This window comes from Coregonus clupeaformis, unplaced genomic scaffold (assembly GCF_020615455.1).
Source record: "Coregonus clupeaformis isolate EN_2021a unplaced genomic scaffold, ASM2061545v1 scaf0295, whole genome shotgun sequence".
NCBI lineage: Eukaryota > Metazoa > Chordata > Actinopteri > Salmoniformes > Salmonidae > Coregonus > Coregonus clupeaformis.
The window spans coordinates 205001-226260 of NW_025533750.1; the positions used below are offsets into that span (position 1 = coordinate 205001).

General features: G+C 45.2%; 1 protein-coding gene across 2 annotated transcripts in view; it reads right to left on the reverse strand.

Moving 5' to 3' along the window:
• The window catches only part of LOC121534203 (E3 ubiquitin ligase TRAF3IP2), a 79710-nt gene that overhangs the window by 5434 nt on the left and 53016 nt on the right, over positions 1–21260 (reverse strand). For both annotated transcript variants that reach the window (XM_041840766.2, XM_041840765.2), the window contains exons 6-8: positions 20877–20974; positions 16231–16299; positions 10269–10385 (exon numbers count right to left, since the gene is read on the reverse strand). In XM_041840766.2, the coding sequence (XP_041696700.1) occupies positions 10269–10385; positions 16231–16299; positions 20877–20974 (284 nt within the window). The remainder of the gene's footprint in view (positions 1–10268; positions 10386–16230; positions 16300–20876; positions 20975–21260) is intronic.

Sequence of the window (21260 nt, forward strand, 5' to 3'; positions counted from 1 at the left end):
CTGACAGTGTTGAGGTACCTGTTTGTGTATGTAGACTGTGTTGAGGTCCCTGTTTGTGTATGTAGACTGTGTTGAGGTCTGACAGTGTTGAGGTACCTGTTTGTGTATGTAGACTGTGTTGAGGTCCCTGTTTGTGTATGTAGACTGTGTTGAGGTACCTGTTTGTGTATGTAGACTGTGTTGAGGTACCTGTTTGTGTATGTAGACTGTGTTGAGGTCTGACAGTGTTGAGGTCCCTGTTTGTGTATGTAGACTGTGTTGAGGTCTGACAGTGTTGAGGTCCCTGTTTGTGTATATAGACTGTGTTGAGGTCTGACAGTGTTGAGGTCCCTGTTTGTGTATGTAGACTGTGTTGAGGTACCTGTTTGTGTATGTAGACTGTGTTGAGGTCTGCCAGTGTTGAGGTCCCTGTTTGTGTATGTAGACTGTGTTGAGGTACCTGTTTGTGTATGTAGACTGTGTTGAGGTACCTGTTTGTGTATGTAGACTGTGTTGAGGTCTGACAGTGTTGAGGTCCCTGTTTGTGTATGTAGACTGTGTTGAGGTCTGACAGTGTTGAGGTCCCTGTTTGTGTATATAGACTGTGTTGAGGTCTGACAGTGTTGAGGTCCCTGTTTGTGTATGTAGACTGTGTTGAGGTACCTGTTTGTGTATGTAGACTGTGTTGAGGTACCTGTTTGTGTATATTGACTGTGTTGAGGTACCTGTTTGTGTATGTAGACTGTATTGAGGTCCCTGTTTGTGTATGTAGACTGTGTTGAGGTCTGACAGTGTTGAGGTCCCTGTTTGTGTATGTAGACTGTGTTGAGGTCTGACAGTGTTGAGGTCCCTGTTTGTGTATGTAGACTGTGTTGAGGTACCTGTTTGTGTATGTAGACTGTGTTGAGGTCTGACTGTGTTGAGGTCCCTGTTTGTGTATGTAGACTGTGTTGAGGTACCTGTTTGTGTATGTAGACTGTGTTGAGGTACCTGTTTGTGTATATTGACTGTGTTGAGGTACCTGTTTGTGTATGTAGACTGTGTTGAGGTCCCTGTTTGTGTATGTAGACTGTGTTGAGGTCTGACAGTGTTGAGGTACCTGTTTGTGTATGTAGACTGTGTTGAGGTCCCTGTTTGTGTATGTAGACTGTGTTGAGGTCTGACAGTGTTGAGGTACCTGTTTGTGTATGTAGACTGTGTTGAGGTCCCTGTTTGTGTATGTAGACTGTGTTGAGGTCTGACATTGTTGAGGTACCTGTTTGTGTATGTAGACTGTGTTGAGGTACCTGTTTGTGTATGTAGACTGTGTTGAGGTACCTGTTTGTGTATGTAGACTGTGTTGAGGTACCTGTTTGTGTATATTGACTGTGTTGAGGTACCTGTTTGTGTATATTGACTGTGTTGAGGTACCTGTTTGTGTATGTAGACTGTGTTGAGGTCCCTGTTTGTGTATGTAGACTGTGTTGAGGTCTGACAGTGTTGAGGTACCTGTTTGTGTATGTAGACTGTGTTGAGGTCCCTGTTTGTGTATGTAGACTGTGTTGAGGTCTGACAGTGTTGAGGTACCTGTTTGTGTATGTAGACTGTGTTGAGGTCCCTGTTTGTGTATGTAGACTGTGTTGAGGTCCCTGTTTGTGTATGTAGACTGTGTTGAGGTACCTGTTTGTGTATGTAGACTGTGTTGAGGTCCCTGTTTGTGTATGTAGACTGTGTTGAGGTCCCTGTTTGTGTATGTAGACTGTGTTGAGGTACCTGTTTGTGTATATTGACTGTGTTGAGGTACCTGTTTGTGTATGTAGACTGTGTTGAGGTCCCTGTTTGTGTATGTAGACTGTGTTGAGGTCTGACAGTGTTGAGGTACCTGTTTGTGTATGTAGACTGTGTTGAGGTCCCTGTTTGTGTATGTAGACTGTATTGAGGTCTGACAGTGTTGAGGTCCCTGTTTGTGTATGTAGACTGTGTTGAGGTCTGACAGTGTTGAGGTACCTGTTTGTGTATGTAGACTGTGTTGAGGTACCTGTTTGTGTATGTAGACTGTGTTGAGGTCCCTGTTTGTGTATGTAGACTGTGTTGAGGTCCCTGTTTGTGTATGTAGACTGTGTTGAGGTCTGACAGTGTTGAGGTCCCTGTTTGTGTATGTAGACTGTGTTGAGGTCTGACAGTGTTGAGGTCCCTGTTTGTGTATGTAGACTGTGTTGAGGTCCCTGTTTGTGTATGTAGACTGTGTTGAGGTCTGACAGTGTTGAGGTACCTGTTTGTGTATGTAGACTGTGTTGAGGTCTGACAGTGTTGAGGTACCTGTTTGTGTATGTAGACTGTGTTGAGGTCCCTGTTTGTGTATGTAGACTGTGTTGAGGTCTGACAGTGTTGAGGTACCTGTTTGTGTATGTAGACTGTGTTGAGGTCTGACAGTGTTGAGGTCCCTGTTTGTGTATGTAGACTGTGTTGAGGTACCTGTTTGTGTATGTAGACTGTGTTGAGGTCTGACTGTGTTGAGGTCCCTGTTTGTGTATGTAGACTGTGTTGCTCTATCTGGCTGCTTCCACCATGTCATAACAGTATGAAACACATCCGGCTACCCCAGACTGCTACATCTGGCTGCTTCCACCATGTCATAACGGTATGAAACATATCCAGCTACCCCAGACTGCTACATCTGGCTGCTTCCACCATGTCATAACAGTATGAAACACATCCGGCTACCCCAGACTGCTACATCTGGCTGCTTCCACCATGTCATAACAGTATGAAACACATCCGGCTACCCCAGACTGCTACATCTGGCTGCTTCCACCATGTCATAACAGCTGACATAACTTGTCATAACCTGTCATAATATGGTCATAACCCTGTCATAACACATATATTTAGACCTGTTGTGGCATATATTGCGTTATTTTATGGCTGGTTATGACACCTACATAAGAGTGTCAAAACCCACAAAACCTACCGCACAAGGCAAAACATAACATTACATCATAGCCTACGTGTCAACAGTATGTTTATGTTATATAAAACATTTTTAAATTGACCATATTAAATGATCACTGTAATTGCACACATTGATGTCAGACATGCACCTACCCCAATGCTCTGTTGCACCTCCCCCAATGCTCTGTTGCACCTACCCCAATGCTCTGTTGCACCTACCCCAATGCTCTGTTGCACCTACCCCAATGCTCTGTTGCACCTCCCCCAATGCTCTGTTGCACCTACCCCAATGCTCTGTTGCACCTACCCCAATGCTCTGTTGCACCTACCCCAATGCTCTGTTGCACCTACCCCAATGCTCTGTTGCACCTACCCCAATGCTCTGTTGCACCTACCCCAATGCTCTGTTGCACCTACCCCAATGCTCTGTTGCACCTACCCCAATGCTCTGTTGCACCTACCCCAATGCTATGTTGCTGATGACTGCAGGAGCAGGACAAGACACCCTCTTTTTGAGGTCTGACAGTGTTGAGGTCCCTGTTTGTGTATGTAGACTGTGTTGAGGTCTGACAGTGTTGAGGTCCCTGTTTGTGTATATAGACTGTGTTGAGGTCTGACAGTGTTGAGGTCCCTGTTTGTGTATGTAGACTGTGTTGAGGTACCTGTTTGTGTATGTAGACTGTGTTGAGGTCTGCCAGTGTTGAGGTCCCTGTTTGTGTATGTAGACTGTGTTGAGGTCTGACAGTGTTGAGGTCCCTGTTTGTGTATGTAGACTGTGTTGAGGTCTGACAGTGTTGAGGTACCTGTTTGTGTATGTAGACTGTGTTGAGGTCCCTGTTTGTGTATGTAGACTGTGTTGAGGTCTGACAGTGTTGAGGTACATGTTTGTGTATGTAGACTGTGTTGAGGTCCCTGTTTGTGTATGTAGACTGTGTTGAGGTACCTGTTTGTGTATGTAGACTGTGTTGAGGTACCTGTTTGTGTATATTGACTGTGTTGAGGTACCTGTTTGTGTATGTAGACTGTGTTGAGGTCCCTGTTTGTGTATGTAGACTGTGTTGAGGTCTGACAGTGTTGAGGTACCTGTTTGTGTATGTAGACTGTGTTGAGGTCCCTGTTTGTGTATGTAGACTGTGTTGAGGTACCTGTTTGTGTATGTAGACTGTGTTGAGGTCTGACAGTGTTGAGGTCCCTGTTTGTGTATGTAGACTGTGTTGAGGTCTGACAGTGTTGAGGTCCCTGTTTGTGTATATAGACTGTGTTGAGGTCTGACAGTGTTGAGGTCCCTGTTTGTGTATGTAGACTGTGTTGAGGTACCTGTTTGTGTATGTAGACTGTGTTGAGGTCTGCCAGTGTTGAGGTCCCTGTTTGTGTATGTAGACTGTGTTGAGGTCTGACTGTGTTGAGGTCCCTGTTTGTGTATGTAGACTGTGTTGAGGTACCTGTTTGTGTATGTAGACTGTATTGAGGTCCCTGTTTGTGTATGTAGACTGTGTTGAGGTCTGACAGTGTTGAGGTCCCTGTTTGTGTATGTAGACTGTGTTGAGGTCTGACAGTGTTGAGGTCCCTGTTTGTGTATGTAGACTGTGTTGAGGTCTGACAGTGTTGAGGTACCTGTTTGTGTATGTAGACTGTGTTGAGGTCCCTGTTTGTGTATGTAGACTGTGTTGAGGTACCTGTTTGTGTATGTAGACTGTGTTGAGGTACCTGTTTGTGTATATTGACTGTGTTGAGGTACCTGTTTGTGTATGTAGACTGTGTTGAGGTCCCTGTTTGTGTATGTAGACTGTGTTGAGGTCTGACAGTGTTGAGGTACCTGTTTGTGTATGTAGACTGTGTTGAGGTCCCTGTTTGTGTATGTAGACTGTGTTGAGGTCTGACAGTGTTGAGGTACCTGTTTGTGTATGTAGACTGTGTTGAGGTCCCTGTTTGTGTATGTAGACTGTGTTGAGGTCTGACATTGTTGAGGTACCTGTTTGTGTATGTAGACTGTGTTGAGGTACCTGTTTGTGTATGTAGACTGTGTTGAGGTACCTGTTTGTGTATGTAGACTGTGTTGAGGTATCTGTTTGTGTATATTGACTGTGTTGAGGTACCTGTTTGTGTATATTGACTGTGTTGAGGTACCTGTTTGTGTATGTAGACTGTGTTGAGGTCCCTGTTTGTGTATGTAGACTGTGTTGAGGTCTGACAGTGTTGAGGTACCTGTTTGTGTATGTAGACTGTGTTGAGGTACCTGTTTGTGTATATTGACTGTGTTGAGGTACCTGTTTGTGTATGTAGACTGTGTTGAGGTCCCTGTTTGTGTATGTAGACTGTGTTGAGGTCTGACAGTGTTGAGGTACCTGTTTGTGTATGTAGACTGTGTTGAGGTCCCTGTTTGTGTATGTAGACTGTGTTGAGGTCTGACAGTGTTGAGGTACCTGTTTGTGTATGTAGACTGTGTTGAGGTACCTGTTTGTGTATGTAGACTGTGTTGAGGTCCCTGTTTGTGTATGTAGACTGTGTTGAGGTACCTGTTTGTGTATGTAGACTGTGTTGAGGTCCCTGTTTGTGTATGTAGACTGTGTTGAGGTCCCTGTTTGTGTATGTAGACTGTGTTGAGGTCCCTGTTTGTGTATGTAGACTGTGTTGAGGTCCCTGTTTGTGTATATTGACTGTGTTGAGGTACCTGTTTGTGTATGTAGACTGTGTTGAGGTCCCTGTTTGTGTATGTAGACTGTGTTGAGGTCTGACAGTGTTGAGGTCCCTGTTTGTGTATGTAGACTGTATTGAGGTCTGACAGTGTTGAGGTCCCTGTTTGTGTATGTAGACTGTGTTGAGGTCTGACAGTGTTGAGGTACCTGTTTGTGTATGTAGACTGTGTTGAGGTACCTGTTTGTGTATGTAGACTGTGTTGAGGTCCCTGTTTGTGTATGTAGACTGTGTTGAGGTCCCTGTTTGTGTATGTAGACTGTGTTGAGGTCTGACAGTGTTGAGGTCCCTGTTTGTGTATGTAGACTGTGTTGAGGTCTGACAGTGTTGAGGTCCCTGTTTGTGTATGTAGACTGTGTTGAGGTCCCTGTTTGTGTATGTAGACTGTGTTGAGGTCTGACAGTGTTGAGGTACCTGTTTGTGTATGTAGACTGTGTTGAGGTCTGACAGTGTTGAGGTACCTGTTTGTGTATGTAGACTGTGTTGAGGTCCCTGTTTGTGTATGTAGACTGTGTTGAGGTCTGACAGTGTTGAGGTACCTGTTTGTGTATGTAGACTGTGTTGAGGTCTGACAGTGTTGAGGTCCCTGTTTGTGTATGTAGACTGTGTTGAGGTACCTGTTTGTGTATGTAGACTGTGTTGAGGTCTGACTGTGTTGAGGTCCCTGTTTGTGTATGTAGACTGTGTTGAGGTCCCTGTTTGTGTATGTAGACTGTGTTGAGGTCTGACAGTGTTGAGGTCCCTGTTTGTGTATGTAGACTGTGTTGAGGTACCTGTTTGTGTATGTAGACTGTGTTGAGGTCCCTGTTTGTGTATGTAGACTGTGTTGAGGTACCTGTTTGTGTATGTAGACTGTGTTGAGGTACCTGTTTGTGTATATTGACTGTGTTGAGGTACCTGTTTGTGTATGTAGACTGTGTTGAGGTCCCTGTTTGTGTATGTAGACTGTGTTGAGGTCTGACAGTGTTGAGGTACCTGTTTGTGTATGTAGACTGTGTTGAGGTCCCTGTTTGTGTATGTAGACTGTGTTGAGGTCCCTGTTTGTGTATGTAGACTGTGTTGAGGTACCTGTTTGTGTATGTAGACTGTGTTGAGGTCCCTGTTTGTGTATGTAGACTGTGTTGAGGTACCTGTTTGTGTATGTAGACTGTGTTGAGGTACCTGTTTGTGTATGTAGACTGTGTTGAGGTCCCTGTTTGTGTATGTAGACTGTGTTGAGGTACCTGTTTGTGTATGTAGACTGTGTTGAGGTACCTGTTTGTGTATGTAGACTGTGTTGAGGTCTGACAGTGTTGAGGTCCCTGTTTGTGTATGTAGACTGTGTTGAGGTCCCTGTTTGTGTATGTAGACTAAGTTGAGGTACCTGTTTGTGTATGTAGACTGTGTTGAGGTCCCTGTTTGTGTATGTAGACTGTGTTGAGGTACCTGTTTGTGTATGTAGACTGTGTTGAGGTACCTGTTTGTGTATATTGACTGTGTTGAGGTACCTGTTTGTGTATGTAGACTGTGTTGAGGTCCCTGTTTGTGTATGTAGACTGTGTTGAGGTCTGACAGTGTTGAGGTACCTGTTTGTGTATGTAGACTGTGTTGAGGTCCCTGTTTGTGTATGTAGACTGTGTTGAGGTCTGACAGTGTTGAGGTACCTGTTTGTGTATGTAGACTGTGTTGAGGTCCCTGTTTGTGTATGTAGACTGTGTTGAGGTCTGACATTGTTGAGGTACCTGTTTGTGTATGTAGACTGTGTTGAGGTACCTGTTTGTGTATGTAGACTGTGTTGAGGTACCTGTTTGTGTATGTAGACTGTGTTGAGGTACCTGTTTGTGTATATTGACTGTGTTGAGGTACCTGTTTGTGTATATTGACTGTGTTGAGGTACCTGTTTGTGTATGTAGACTGTGTTGAGGTCCCTGTTTGTGTATGTAGACTGTGTTGAGGTCTGACAGTGTTGAGGTACCTGTTTGTGTATGTAGACTGTGTTGAGGTACCTGTTTGTGTATATTGACTGTGTTGAGGTACCTGTTTGTGTATGTAGACTGGGTTGAGGTCCCTGTTTGTGTATGTAGACTGTGTTGAGGTCTGACAGTGTTGAGGTACCTGTTTGTGTATGTAGACTGTGTTGAGGTCCCTGTTTGTGTATGTAGACTGTGTTGAGGTCTGACAGTGTTGAGGTACCTGTTTGTGTATGTAGACTGTGTTGAGGTACCTGTTTGTGTATGTAGACTGTGTTGAGGTCCCTGTTTGTGTATGTAGACTGTGTTGAGGTACCTGTTTGTGTATGTAGACTGTGTTGAGGTCCCTGTTTGTGTATGTAGACTGTGTTGAGGTCCCTGTTTGTGTATGTAGACTGTGTTGAGGTCCCTGTTTGTGTATGTAGACTGTGTTGAGGTCCCTGTTTGTGTATATTGACTGTGTTGAGGTACCTGTTTGTGTATGTAGACTGTGTTGAGGTCCCTGTTTGTGTATGTAGACTGTGTTGAGGTCTGACAGTGTTGAGGTCCCTGTTTGTGTATGTAGACTGTGTTGAGGTCCCTGTTTGTGTATGTAGACTGTATTGAGGTCTGACAGTGTTGAGGTCCCTGTTTGTGTATGTAGACTGTGTTGAGGTCTGACAGTGTTGAGGTACCTGTTTGTGTATGTAGACTGTGTTGAGGTACCTGTTTGTGTATGTAGACTGTGTTGAGGTCCCTGTTTGTGTATGTAGACTGTGTTGAGGTCCCTGTTTGTGTATGTAGACTGTGTTGAGGTCTGACAGTGTTGAGGTCCCTGTTTGTGTATGTAGACTGTGTTGAGGTCTGACAGTGTTGAGGTCCCTGTTTGTGTATGTAGACTGTGTTGAGGTCCCTGTTTGTGTATGTAGACTGTGTTGAGGTCTGACAGTGTTGAGGTACCTGTTTGTGTATGTAGACTGTGTTGAGGTCTGACAGTGTTGAGGTACCTGTTTGTGTATGTAGACTGTGTTGAGGTCCCTGTTTGTGTATGTAGACTGTGTTGAGGTCTGACAGTGTTGAGGTACCTGTTTGTGTATGTAGACTGTGTTGAGGTCTGACAGTGTTGAGGTCCCTGTTTGTGTATGTAGACTGTGTTGAGGTACCTGTTTGTGTATGTAGACTGTGTTGAGGTCTGACTGTGTTGAGGTCCCTGTTTGTGTATGTAGACTGTGTTGAGGTCCCTGTTTGTGTATGTAGACTGTGTTGAGGTCTGACAGTGTGGAGGTCCCTGTTTGTGTATGTAGACTGTGTTGAGGTACCTGTTTGTGTATGTAGACTGTGTTGAGGTCCCTGTTTGTGTATGTAGACTGTGTTGAGGTACCTGTTTGTGTATGTAGACTGTGTTGAGGTACCTGTTTGTGTATATTGACTGTGTTGAGGTACCTGTTTGTGTATGTAGACTGTGTTGAGGTCCCTGTTTGTGTATGTAGACTGTGTTGAGGTCTGACAGTGTTGAGGTACCTGTTTGTGTATGTAGACTGTGTTGAGGTCCCTGTTTGTGTATGTAGACTGTGTTGAGGTCTGACAGTGTTGAGGTACCTGTTTGTGTATGTAGACTGTGTTGAGGTCCCTGTTTGTGTATGTAGACTGTGTTGAGGTACCTGTTTGTGTATGTAGACTGTGTTGAGGTACCTGTTTGTGTATGTAGACTGTGTTGAGGTACCTGTTTGTGTATGTAGACTGTGTTGAGGTCTGACAGTGTTGAGGTCCCTGTTTGTGTATGTAGACTGTGTTGAGGTACCTGTTTGTGTATGTAGACTGTGTTGAGGTACCTGTTTGTGTATGTAGACTGTGTTGAGGTCCCTGTTTGTGTATGTAGACTGTGTTGAGGTCCCTGTTTGTGTATGTAGACTGTGTTGAGGTCTGACAGTGTTGAGGTCCCTGTTTGTGTATGTAGACTGTGTTGAGGTACCTGTTTGTGTATGTAGACTGTGTTGAGGTACCTGTTTGTGTATGTAGACTGTGTTGAGGTCTGACAGTGTTGAGGTACCTGTTTGTGTATGTAGACTGTGTTGAGGTCTGACAGTGTTGAGGTCCCTGTTTGTGTATGTAGACTGTGTTGAGGTCTGACAGTGTTGAGGTCCCTGTTTGTGTATGTAAACTGTGTTGAGGTCTGACAGTGTTGAGGTCCCTGTTTGTGTATGTAGACTGTGTTGAGGTCCCTGTTTGTGTATATAGACTGTGTTGAGGTCTGACAGTGTTGAGGTCCCTGTTTGTGTATGTAGACTGTGTTGAGGTCCCTGTTTGTGTATGTAGACTGTGTTGAGGTACCTGTTTGTGTATGTAGACTGTGTTGAGGTCTGACAGTGTTGAGGTCCCTGTTTGTGTATGTAGACTGTGTTGAGGTCTGACTGTGTTGAGGTCCCTGTTTGTGTATGTAGACTGTGTTGAGGTACCTGTTTGTGTATGTAGACTGTGTTGAGGTACCTGTTTGTGTATGTAGACTGTGTTGAGGTCCCTGTTTGTGTATGTAGACTGTGTTGAGGTCTGACAGTGTTGAGGTCCCTGTTTGTGTATGTAGACTGTGTTGAGGTCTGACAGTGTTGAGGTCCTGTTTGTGTATGTAGACTGTGTTGAGGTACCTGTTTGTGTATGTAGACTATGTTGAGGTCTGACTGTGTTGAGGTCCCTGTTTGTGTATGTAGACTGTGTTGAGGTCTGACAGTGTTGAGGTACCTGTTTGTGTATGTAGACTGTGTTGAGGATCCTCTCGTCGTTCTCCAAGCTAACCGGTGATGAGGTCACAGTCTCATGGTACTTTGGACTGATGATGATGATTATGAGGTATTCCTTCTGTAAGGACGAGGCATGGAGGAATTAGACATCTGTCTGTCTGTCTGTCCCTTACACTGTCCTGTTACTAACCTGTCTGTCTGTCTCTTACACTGTCCTGTTACTAACCTGTCTGTCTGTCTCTTACACTGTCCTGTTACTAACCTGTCTGTCTGTCCCTTACACTGTCCTGTTACTAACCTGTCTGTCTGTCTCTTACACTGTCCTGTTACTAACCTGTCTGTCTGTCTCTTACACTGTCCTGTTACTAACCTGTCTGTCTGTCCCTTACACTGTCCTGTTACTAACCTGTCTGTCTGTCTCTTACACTGTCCTGTTACTAACCTGTCTGTCTGTCTCTTACACTGTCCTGTTACTAACCTGTCTGTCTGTCTGTCCCTTACACTGTCCTGTTACTAACCTGTCTGTCTGTCCCTTACACTGTCCTGTTACTAACCTGTCTGTCTGTCTCTTACACTGTCCTGTTACTAACCTGTCTGTCTGTCTCTTACACTGTCCTGTTACTAACCTGTCTGTCTGTCCCTTACACTGCCCTGTTACTAACCTGTCTGTCTGTCTCTTACACTGTCCTGTTACTAACCTGTCTGTCTGTCTCTTACACTGTCCTGTTACTAACCTGTCTGTCTGTCTCTTACACTGTCCTGTTACTAACCTGTCTGTCTGTCTGTCCCTTACACTGTCCTGTTACTAACCTGTCTGTCTGTCTCTTACACTGTCCTGTTACTAACCTGTCTGTCTGTCTCTTACACTGTCCTGTTACTAACCTGTCTGTCTGTCCCTTACACTGCCCTGTTACTAACCTGTCTGTCTGTCTCTTACACTGTCCTGTTACTAACCTGTCTGTCTGTCTCTTACACTGTCCTGTTACTAACCTGTCTGTCTGTCCCTTACACTGTCCTGTTACTAACCTGTCTGTCTGTCTGTCCCTTACACTGTCCTGTTACTAACCTGTCTGTCTGTCTCTTACACTGTCCTGTTACTAACCTGTCTGTCTGTCCCTTACACTGTCCTGTTACTAACCTGTCTGTCTGTCTGTCCCTTACACTGTCCTGTTACTAACCTGTCTGTCTGTCTGTCCCTTACACTGTCCTGTTACTAACCTGTGTCTGTCCCTTACACTGTCCTGTTACTAACCTGTCTGTCTGTCTCTTACACTGTCCTGTTACTAACCTGTCTGTCTGTCTCTTACACTGTCCTGTTACTAACCTGTCTGTCTGTCCCTTACACTGTCCTGTTACTAACCTGTCTGTCTGTCCCTTACACTGTCCTGTTACTAACCTGTCTGTCTGTCTCTTACACTGTCCTGTTACTAACCTGTCTGTCTGTCCCTTACACTGTCCTGTTACTAACCTGTGTCTGTCTCTTACACTGTCCTGTTACTAACCTGTCTGTCTGTCTCTTACACTGTCCTGTTACTAACCTGTCTGTCTGTCTCTTACACTGTCCTGTTACTAACCTGTCTGTCTGTCTATTACACTGTCCTGTTACTAACCTGTCTGTCTGTCTCTTACACTGTCCTGTTACTAACCTGTCTGTCTGTCTGTCCCTTACACTGTCCTGTTACTAACCTGTCTGTCTGTCTTTTACACTGCCCTGTTACTAACCTGTCTGTCTGTCTGTCCCTTACACTGTCCTGTTACTAACCTGTCTGTCTGTCCCTTACACTGTCCTGTTACTAACCTGTCTGTCTGTCTGTCCCTTACACTGTCCTGTTACTAACCTGTCTGTCTGTCTGTCCCTTACACTGTCCTGTTACTAACCTGTCTGTCTGTCTCTTACACTGTCCTGTTACTAACCTGTCTGTCTGTCTGTCCCTTACACTGTCCTGTTACTAACCTGTCTGTCTGTCTGTCCCTTACACTGTCCTGTTACTAACCTGTCTGTCTGTCTCTTACACTGTCCTGTTACTAACCTGTCTGTCTGTCTCTTACACTGTCCTGTTACTAACCTGTCTGTCTGTCTCTTACACTGTCCTGTTACTAACCTGTCTGTCTGTCCCTTACACTGTCCTGTTACTAACCTGTCTGTCTGTCTATTACACTGTCCTGTTACTAACCTGTCTGTCTGTCTCTTACACTGTCCTGTTACTAACCTGTCTGTCTGTCTGTCCCTTACACTGTCCTGTTACTAACCTGTCTGTCTGTCTCTTACGCTGTCCTGTTACTAACCTGTCTGTCTGTCTCTTACACTGTCCTGTTACTAACCTGTCTGTCTGTCTCTTACACTGTCCTGTTACTAACCTGTCTGTCTGTCTATTACACTGTCCTGTTATTAACCTGTCTGTCTGTCTCTTACACTGTCCTGTTACTAACCTGTCTGTCTGTCTGTCCCTTACACTGTCATGTTACTAACCTGTCTGTCTGTCTCTTACACTGCCCTGTTACTAACCTGTCTGTCTGTCTGTCCCTTACACTGTCCTGTTACTAACCTGTCTGTCTGTCCCTTACACTGTCCTGTTACTAACCTGTCTGTCTGTCTGTCCCTTACACTGTCCTGTTACTAACCTGTCTGTCTGTCTGTCCCTTACACTGTCCTGTTACTAACCTGTCTGTCTGTCTCTTACACTGTCCTGTTACTAACCTGTCTGTCTGTCTCTTACACTGTCCTGTTACTAACCTGTCTGTCTGTCTGCCCCTTACACTGTCCTGTTACTAACCTGTCTGTCTGTCTCTTACACTGTCCTGTTACTAACCTGTCTGTCTGTCTCTTACACTGTCCTGTTACTAACCTGTCTGTCTGTCCCTTACACTGTCCTGTTACTAACCTGTCTGTCTGTCTCTTACACTGTCCTGTTACTAACCTGTCTGTCTGTCTCTTACACTGTTCTGTTACTAACCTGTCTGTCTGTCCCTTACACTGTCCTGTTACTAACCTGTCTGTCTGTCTCTTACACTGTCCTGTTACTAACCTGTCTGTCTGTCTCTTACACTGTCCTGTTACTAACCCGTCTGTCTGTCTGTCCCTTACACTGTCCTGTTACTAACCTGTCTGTCTGTCTCTTACGCTGTCCTGTTACTAACCTGTCTGTCTGTCTCTTACACTGTCCTGTTACTAACCTGTCTGTCTGTCTCTTACACTGTCATGTTACTAACCTGTATGTCTGTCTGTCCCTTACACTGTCCTGTTACTAACCTGTCTGTCTGTCCCTTACACTGTCCTGTTACTAACCTGTCTGTCTGTCTGTCCCTTACACTGTCCTGTTACTAACCCGTCTGTCTGTCTGTCCCTTACACTGTCCTGTTACTAACCTGTCTGTCTGTCTCTTACGCTGTCCTGTTACTAACCTGTCTGTCTGTCTCTTACACTGTCCTGTTACTAACCTGTCTGTCTGTCTCTTACACTGCCCTGTTACTAACCTGTCTGTCTGTCTGTCCCTTACACTGTCCTGTTACTAACCTGTCTGTCTGTCCCTTACACTGTCCTGTTACTAACCTGTCTGTCTGTCTGTCCCTTACACTGTCCTGTTACTAACCTGTCTGTCTGTCTGTCCCTTACACTGTCCTGTTACTAACCTGTCTGTCTGTCTCTTACACTGTCCTGTTACTAACCTGTCTGTCTGTCTCTTACACTGTCCTGTTACTAACCTGTCTGTCTGTCTGTCCCTTACACTGTCCTGTTACTAACCTGTCTGTCTGTCTCTTACACTGTCCTGTTACTAACCTGTCTGTCTGTCTCTTACACTGTCCTGTTACTAACCTGTCTGTCTGTCCCTTACACTGTCCTGTTACTAACCTGTCTGTCTGTCTCTTACACTGTCCTGTTACTAACCTGTCTGTCTGTCTCTTACACTGTTCTGTTACTAACCTGTCTGTCTGTCCCTTACACTGTCCTGTTACTAACCTGTCTGTCTGTCTCTTACACTGTCCTGTTACTAACCTGTCTGTCTGTCTCTTACACTGTCCTGTTACTAACCCGTCTGTCTGTCTGTCCCTTACACTGTCCTGTTACTAACCTGTCTGTCTGTCTCTTACGCTGTCCTGTTACTAACCTGTCTGTCTGTCTCTTACACTGTCCTGTTACTAACCTGTCTGTCTGTCTCTTACACTGTCATGTTACTAACCTGTATGTCTGTCTCTTACACTGTCCTGTTACTAACCCGTCTGTCTGTCTGTCCCTTACACTGTCCTGTTACTAACCTGTCTGTCTGTCTCTTACGCTGTCCTGTTACTAACCTGTCTGTCTGTCTCTTACACTGTCCTGTTACTAACCTGTCTGTCTGTCCCTTACACTGTCCTGTTACTAACCTGTCTGTCTGTCTCTTACACTGTCCTGTTACTAACCTGTCTGTCTGTCCCTTACACTGTCCTGTTACTAACCTGTCTGTCTGTCCCTTACACTGTCCTGTTACTAACCTGTCTGTCTGTCTCTTACACTGTCCTGTTACTAACCTGTCTGTCTGTCTGTCCCTTACACTGTCCTGTTACTAACCTGTCTGTCTGTCCCTTACACTGTCCTGTTACTAACCTGTCTGTCTGTCTCTTACACTGTCCTGTTACTAACCTGTCTGTCTGTCTGTCCCTTACACTGTCCTGTTACTAACCTGTCTGTCTGTCTGTCCCTTACACTCTCCTGTTACTAACCTGTCTGTCTGTCTCTTACACTGTCTTGTTACTAACCTGTCTGTCTGTCCCTTACACTCCCCTGTTACTAACCTGTCTGTCTGTCTGTCCCTTACACTCTCATGTTACTAACCTGTCTGTCTGTCTCTTACACTGTCTTGTTACTAACCTGTCTGTCTGTCCCTTACACTGTCCTGTTACTAACCTGTCTGTCTGTCCCTTACACTGTCCTGTTACTAACCTGTCTGTCTGTCCCTTACACTGTCCTGTTACTAACCTGTCTGTCTGTCCCTTACACTGTCCTGTTACTAACCTGTCTGTCTGTCCCTTACACTGTCCTGTTACTAACCTGTCTGTCTGTCCCTTACACTGTCCTGTTACTAACCTGTCTGTCTGTCCCTTACACTCCCCTGTTACTAACCTGTCTGTCTGTCTGTCCCTTACACTGTCCTGTTACTAACCTGTCTGTCTGTCTGTCCCTTACACTGTCCTGTTACTAACCTGTCTGTCTGTCTCTTACACTGTCCTGTTACTAACCTGTCTGTCTGTCTGTCCCTTACACTGTCCTGTTACTAACCTGTCTGTCTGTCCCTTACACTGTCCTGTTACTAACCTGTCTGTCTGTCTCTTACACTGTCCTGTTACTAACCTGTCTGTCTGTCTGTCCCTTACACTGTCCTGTTACTAACCTGTCTGTCTGTCCCTTACACTGTCCTGTTACTAACCTGTCTGTCTGTCTCTTACACTGTCCTGTTACTAACCTGTCTGTCTGTCCCTTACACTGTCCTGTTACTAACCTGTCTGTCTGTCCCTTACACTGTCCTGTTACTAACCTGTCTGTCTGTCCCTTACACTGTCCTGTTACTAACCTGTCTGTCTGTCTGTCTGTCTCTTACACTGCCCTGTTACTAACCTGTCTGTCTGTCTGTCTGTCTGTCCCTTACACTGTCCTGTTACTAACTTTACTATTGACACTGATGGGTTTTGGTCATAGCACAAATTCATCCCAATCTGCATCCCAAATGGCACACTATTCCCTACATGCATGTATTTTTCCCAGAGCCCTATGAGGAGCCCTATGAGGAGCCCTATGAGCCCAGGAACAGGGTGCCATTTGGGATGCACCATAGTGGGGGATTGTTCCTGGACGTCCTGCTGATTCTAAGAATCATCATTTTGAACTTTAGAATTGTTCTTTAATGTACCAGCCCTGAACAGGAATGTCGAGCCGAACTATCATTAAGTTAATAAGAAGAGACAGAATGAAAGGTGGGGGGTTCCTTTACCTCGCTGAGGTACCGCTCCATGAAGTCGATCTTACTGATGCTCCGGAACTGCTGCTCAAACATATCGATCTGAAACACCAGGATGTGACTTACAGCTGACCAGTGGGGACAGTACTTCAGAAAGCAGGATTACTACGCCAGGTAGCCGAGTGGTAGCCGAGTGTTGTGCCAGTAACTGAAAGGTCGCTGGTTCGAATCCCCAAGCTGACTAGGAGAAAAAATCTGTCCATGTGTCCTTGAGCAAGGCACTCAACCCTAATTGCTCCTTTAAGTCGCTTTGGATAAGAGCGTCTGCTGAATGACTAAAATGTAAATGTACTACGTTAGCCAGCTAACTTTGATAAACAGCCACATATAACTAGATTTTCTGGTTTATTAAGGAGGCTAAATGTGTATGTTGTTGTCAAGTGAATTGTACCTTGTCATTAAGTTTCTCATTGATCTAGTTCTCTGGAACAGCCCCAAGGGAACGGTATGCTAAATACTGTGGCTGAAGAATTCAAAGTTCTCAAGGAAGGTGCAACTGGCTCGTTACATTTGATTTCAATCACTTTGACCGCACCCCTTTTGATTTGAACGAAACTTTCTATTCATATTTGCCCATGGTAGAAGTGGTCAGAAATTGACATTTTGGTCCTGAATGCCAAAACATTGAGGAGATAGAGGTGTTCAAAGTTGACCCGTTTTGCATATCCCACCCCACCATGAGACATCCATGTCTTCATCACTGGAAAGATAAACAGTTCAGTTTTATATCATTTAAAAGCTTACAAACAGGGTTGTCAAATTATTTTATAAATGATTTATATAAGTGATTTTTTACTTTATTTTTGTATATTTTGTAGTTTAGACCCTATTTTACATAATCTGAGGTGTTTGTCATAATACCCATAAAACCTAGCGGTCAAACAGGGAAATGGTTACAATCGTTATTCCACCTTACGTTTTTCCCAGAGGGGATTTTAGAAACAGTTCAAATAAGGGCTGTGTTTCGTGTAGTCTTACCCTGGCGTGACGTTTTGATTACCATGTAAATCTCTCTCAGACAAGGTGACTTTTATCAATATATTTTGCTCTATTTACTCTCAGATTCTAAAATGCTAATTAGCATCAAAGTAGACATCATGCAGAACTACAAATCCCTGCAAGCTCCTGCACGTCATCTCTAGCTGACACCTTTGCTAACAGGTATTGTGTCAATTTAAAACTTCCACAAGACAGTTCACAGAATTGTCCATTTAAAGAAATGTAACCAATTTATTCATTACTACATTTAGTTAACATTTGATAGTTAATCCAGAGATTATTACCTTTGCCTCGATTCGGCAGTCTCGTCCAGATCATCATGACATTTGTAGTTCATTATGATAGCCACATTAGCAGCTAATTAGCATTTCATTTGTTGGGGGTAAATACAGGCAAATATATTTATAAAAGTCACCTTGTCCTAGAGAGATGTATACGGTTATCAAAATGTCACGCCATACACAAAACACAGCCCTTATTTTAAGTGTTTCTAAAATCCCCTATAGGAAAAATGATTGGTGGAAAAAAGATTGACCGCTAGGTTTTATGGGTATTATGACTCATACTGTGGTAATCTATTGGTTGAGACACAGCATACAGGATGGGCGTCACGTCAATCATAGAAATAGAATTCATAGACTGGACATAGACTGGACATAGACTGGACATAGACTGGACATAGACTGGACATAGCCCTTCACACCACTTCCATTTAGCTGGTACATCATTGATATTTTTTCCTTTTGTACTTTTACCCCCTTTTCTCCCCAATTTTGTGATATCCAATTGGTAGTTACAGTCTTGTCCCATCGCTGCAACTCCCGTACGGACTCAGGAGAGGCGAAGGTCGAGAGCCATGCATCCTCCGAAACACGACCCTGCCAAGCCGCACTGCTTCTTGACACACTGCTCGCTTAACCCGGAAGCCAGCCATACCAATGTGTCGGAGGAAACGCCATCCAACTGGCGACCGACGTCAGCTTGCAGCCGGCTGTGACACACTTGGATCGAACACGGGTCTGTAGTGACGCCTCAAGCACTGCGATGCAGTGCCTCAGACCGCTGCGCCACTCGGTCTGTAGTGACGCCTCCAACACTGAGATGCAGTGCCTTAGACCGCTGCGCCACTCGGTCTGTAGTGACGCCTCCAACACTGAGATGCAGTGCCTCAGACCGCTGCGCCACTCGGTCTGTAGTGACGCCTCTAGCACTGAGATGCAGTGCCTTAGACCGCTGCTCCACTCGGTCTGTAGTGACGCCTCCAACACTGAGATGCAGTGCCTTAGACCGCTGCGCCACTCGGTCTGTAGTGACGCCTCCAACACTGAGATGCAGTGCCTCAGACCGCTGCGCCACTCGGTCTGTAGTGACGCCTCTAGCACTGAGATGCAGTGCCTCAGACCGCTGCGCCACTCGGTCTGTAGTGACGCCTCAAGCACTGAGATGCAGTGCCTCAGACCGCTGCGCCACTCGGTCTGTAGTGACGCCTATAGCACTGAGATGCAGTGCCTCAGACCGCTGCGCCACTCGGTCTGTAGTGACGCCTCCAACACTGAGATGCAGTGCCTCAGACCGCTGCGCCACTCGGTCTGTAGTGACGCCTATAGCTCTGAGATGCAGTGCCTCAGACCGCTGCGCCACTCGGTCTGTAGTGACGCCTCCAACACTGAGATGCAGTGCCTTAGACCGCTGCGCCACTCGGTCTGTAGTGACGCCTCTAGCACTGAGATGCAGTGCCTCAGACAGCTGCTCCACTCGGTCTGTAGTGACGCCTCTAGCACTGAGATGCAGTGCCTCAGACCGCTGCTCCACTCGGTCTGTAGTGACGCCTCTAGCACTGCGATGTAGTGCCTTAGACCGCTGCTCCACTCGGTCTGTAGTGACGCCTCTAGCACTGAGATGCAGTGCCTCAGACCGCTGCTCCACTCGGTCTGTAGTGACGCCTCTAGCACTGCGATGTAGTGCCTTAGACCGCTGCTCCACTCGGTCTGTAGTGACGCCTCTAGCACTGAGATGCAGTGCCTCAGACCGCTGCTCCACTCGGTCTGTAGTGACGCCTCTAGCACTGCGATGCAGTGCCTCAGACCGCTGCTCCACTCGGTCTGTAGTGACGCCTCTAGCACTGCGATGTAGTGCCTTAGACCGCTGCTCCACTCGGGAGGCCCCTCATCATTGAAATTTAAAATTGAATTTAAATTTTAACTTCCACTTACTACCACAAAGATGGCCGCCAGTCAACCAACCGTTGAATGTCAACTTAAATGGGAATGTATATTCTATTATCTATATTTTTATGATTCCAAGGTTTCCTCTGAAAGATTGTTAGTGTAATTTAAAACAACTGATATTGCCATTCAAGTCAACATTTTCTGATGTGGACCTCCAACCATTTTAAAGTTGAAATTTCTATTTGATTCCCATTTTAGTACATTTATCAGCCAAAACATGACACCCACCCTGCACTCTAGAGTATGCTATGTCTCAACCAACGGTGGGTACAACACAAACACTTCAGATTATGTCAAATAGAATCTAAGTACAACATATGCGAAAATATAAAAAATCTGAGTTTATACATTTGTCGATAACTGACGTTATAAAATGGCTCGACAACCCTTTTTGTAAGATTTTAAATTATATCAAACTAAACCGTTTATCTTTTCCAGTGATGAAAGAATGGATGTCTCATGGTGGGGTGGGGTATGTAAAACAGGTCAACTTTGAGCACATCCATCTCCTCAATGTTTTGGCATTCAGATCCAAAAAGTTACTTTCTGACCGTTTCTACCACGGGCAAATATGTATAGAATGTTTTGTTCAAAACAAAAAGGGGTGCGGTCAGTTATAATTCTCTACTAGGAGAAGCTCTCCATTAGTCTTCCACTGTCTCTACTAGGAGAAACCAGCCTTACGCGTCTCTACTAGGAGAAACCAGCCTTACGTGTCTCTACTAGGAGAAACCAGCCTTACGTGTCTCTACTAGGAGAAACCAGCCTTACGCGTCTCTACTAGGAGAAACCAGCCTTACGTGTCTCTACTAGGAGAAACCAGCCTTACGCGTCTCTACTAGGAGAAACCAGCCTTACGTGTCTCTACTAGGAGAAACCAGCCTTACGCGTCTCTACTAGGAGAAACCAGCCTTACGTGTCTCTACTAGGAGAAACCAGCCTTACGCGTCTCTACTAGGAGAAACCAGCCTTACGTGTCTCTACTAGGAGAAACCAGCCTTACGTGTCTCTACTAGGAGAAACCAGCCTTACGTGTCTCTACTAGGAGAAACCAGCCTTACGCGTCTCTACTAGGAGAAACCAGCCTTACGCGTCTCTACTAGGAGAAACCAGCCTTACGCGTCTCTACTAGGAGAAACCAGCCTTACGTGTCTCTACTAGGAGAAACCAGCCTTACGTGTCTCTACTAGGAGAAACCAGCCTTACGCGTCTCTACTAGGAGAAACCAGCCTTACGCGTCTCTACTAGGAGAAACCAGCCTTACGTGTCTCTACTAGGAGAAACCAGCCTTACGCGTCTCTACTAGGAGAAACCAGCCTTACGTGTCTCTACTAGGAGAAACCAGCCTTACGTGTGTGAGTGTCTGTGTCGTCTGTGTGTGTGTGTGCTTACGTGTGTGTCGAAGCCGTTGTGTCTCAGCAAACCCACAAAGTTGATGATCTGTTTGATGTGTTTATCACTGTCAGCTTCGTATGTCACAAACACTCTTCCTACGGTGTTGAGGGATTAAATAGAGGTTAGAGGTCACAAACACTCTTCCTACGGTGATGAGGGATTAAATAGAGGTTAGAGGTCACAAACACTCTTCCTACGGTGATGAGGGATTAAATAGAGGTTAGAGGTCACAAACACTCTTCCTACGGTGTTGAGGGATTAAATAGAGGTTAGAGGTCACAAACACTCTTCCTACGGTGATGAGGGATTAAATAGAGGTTAGAGGTCACAAACACTCTTCCCTACGGTGATGAGGGATTAAAATAGAGGTTAGAGGTCACA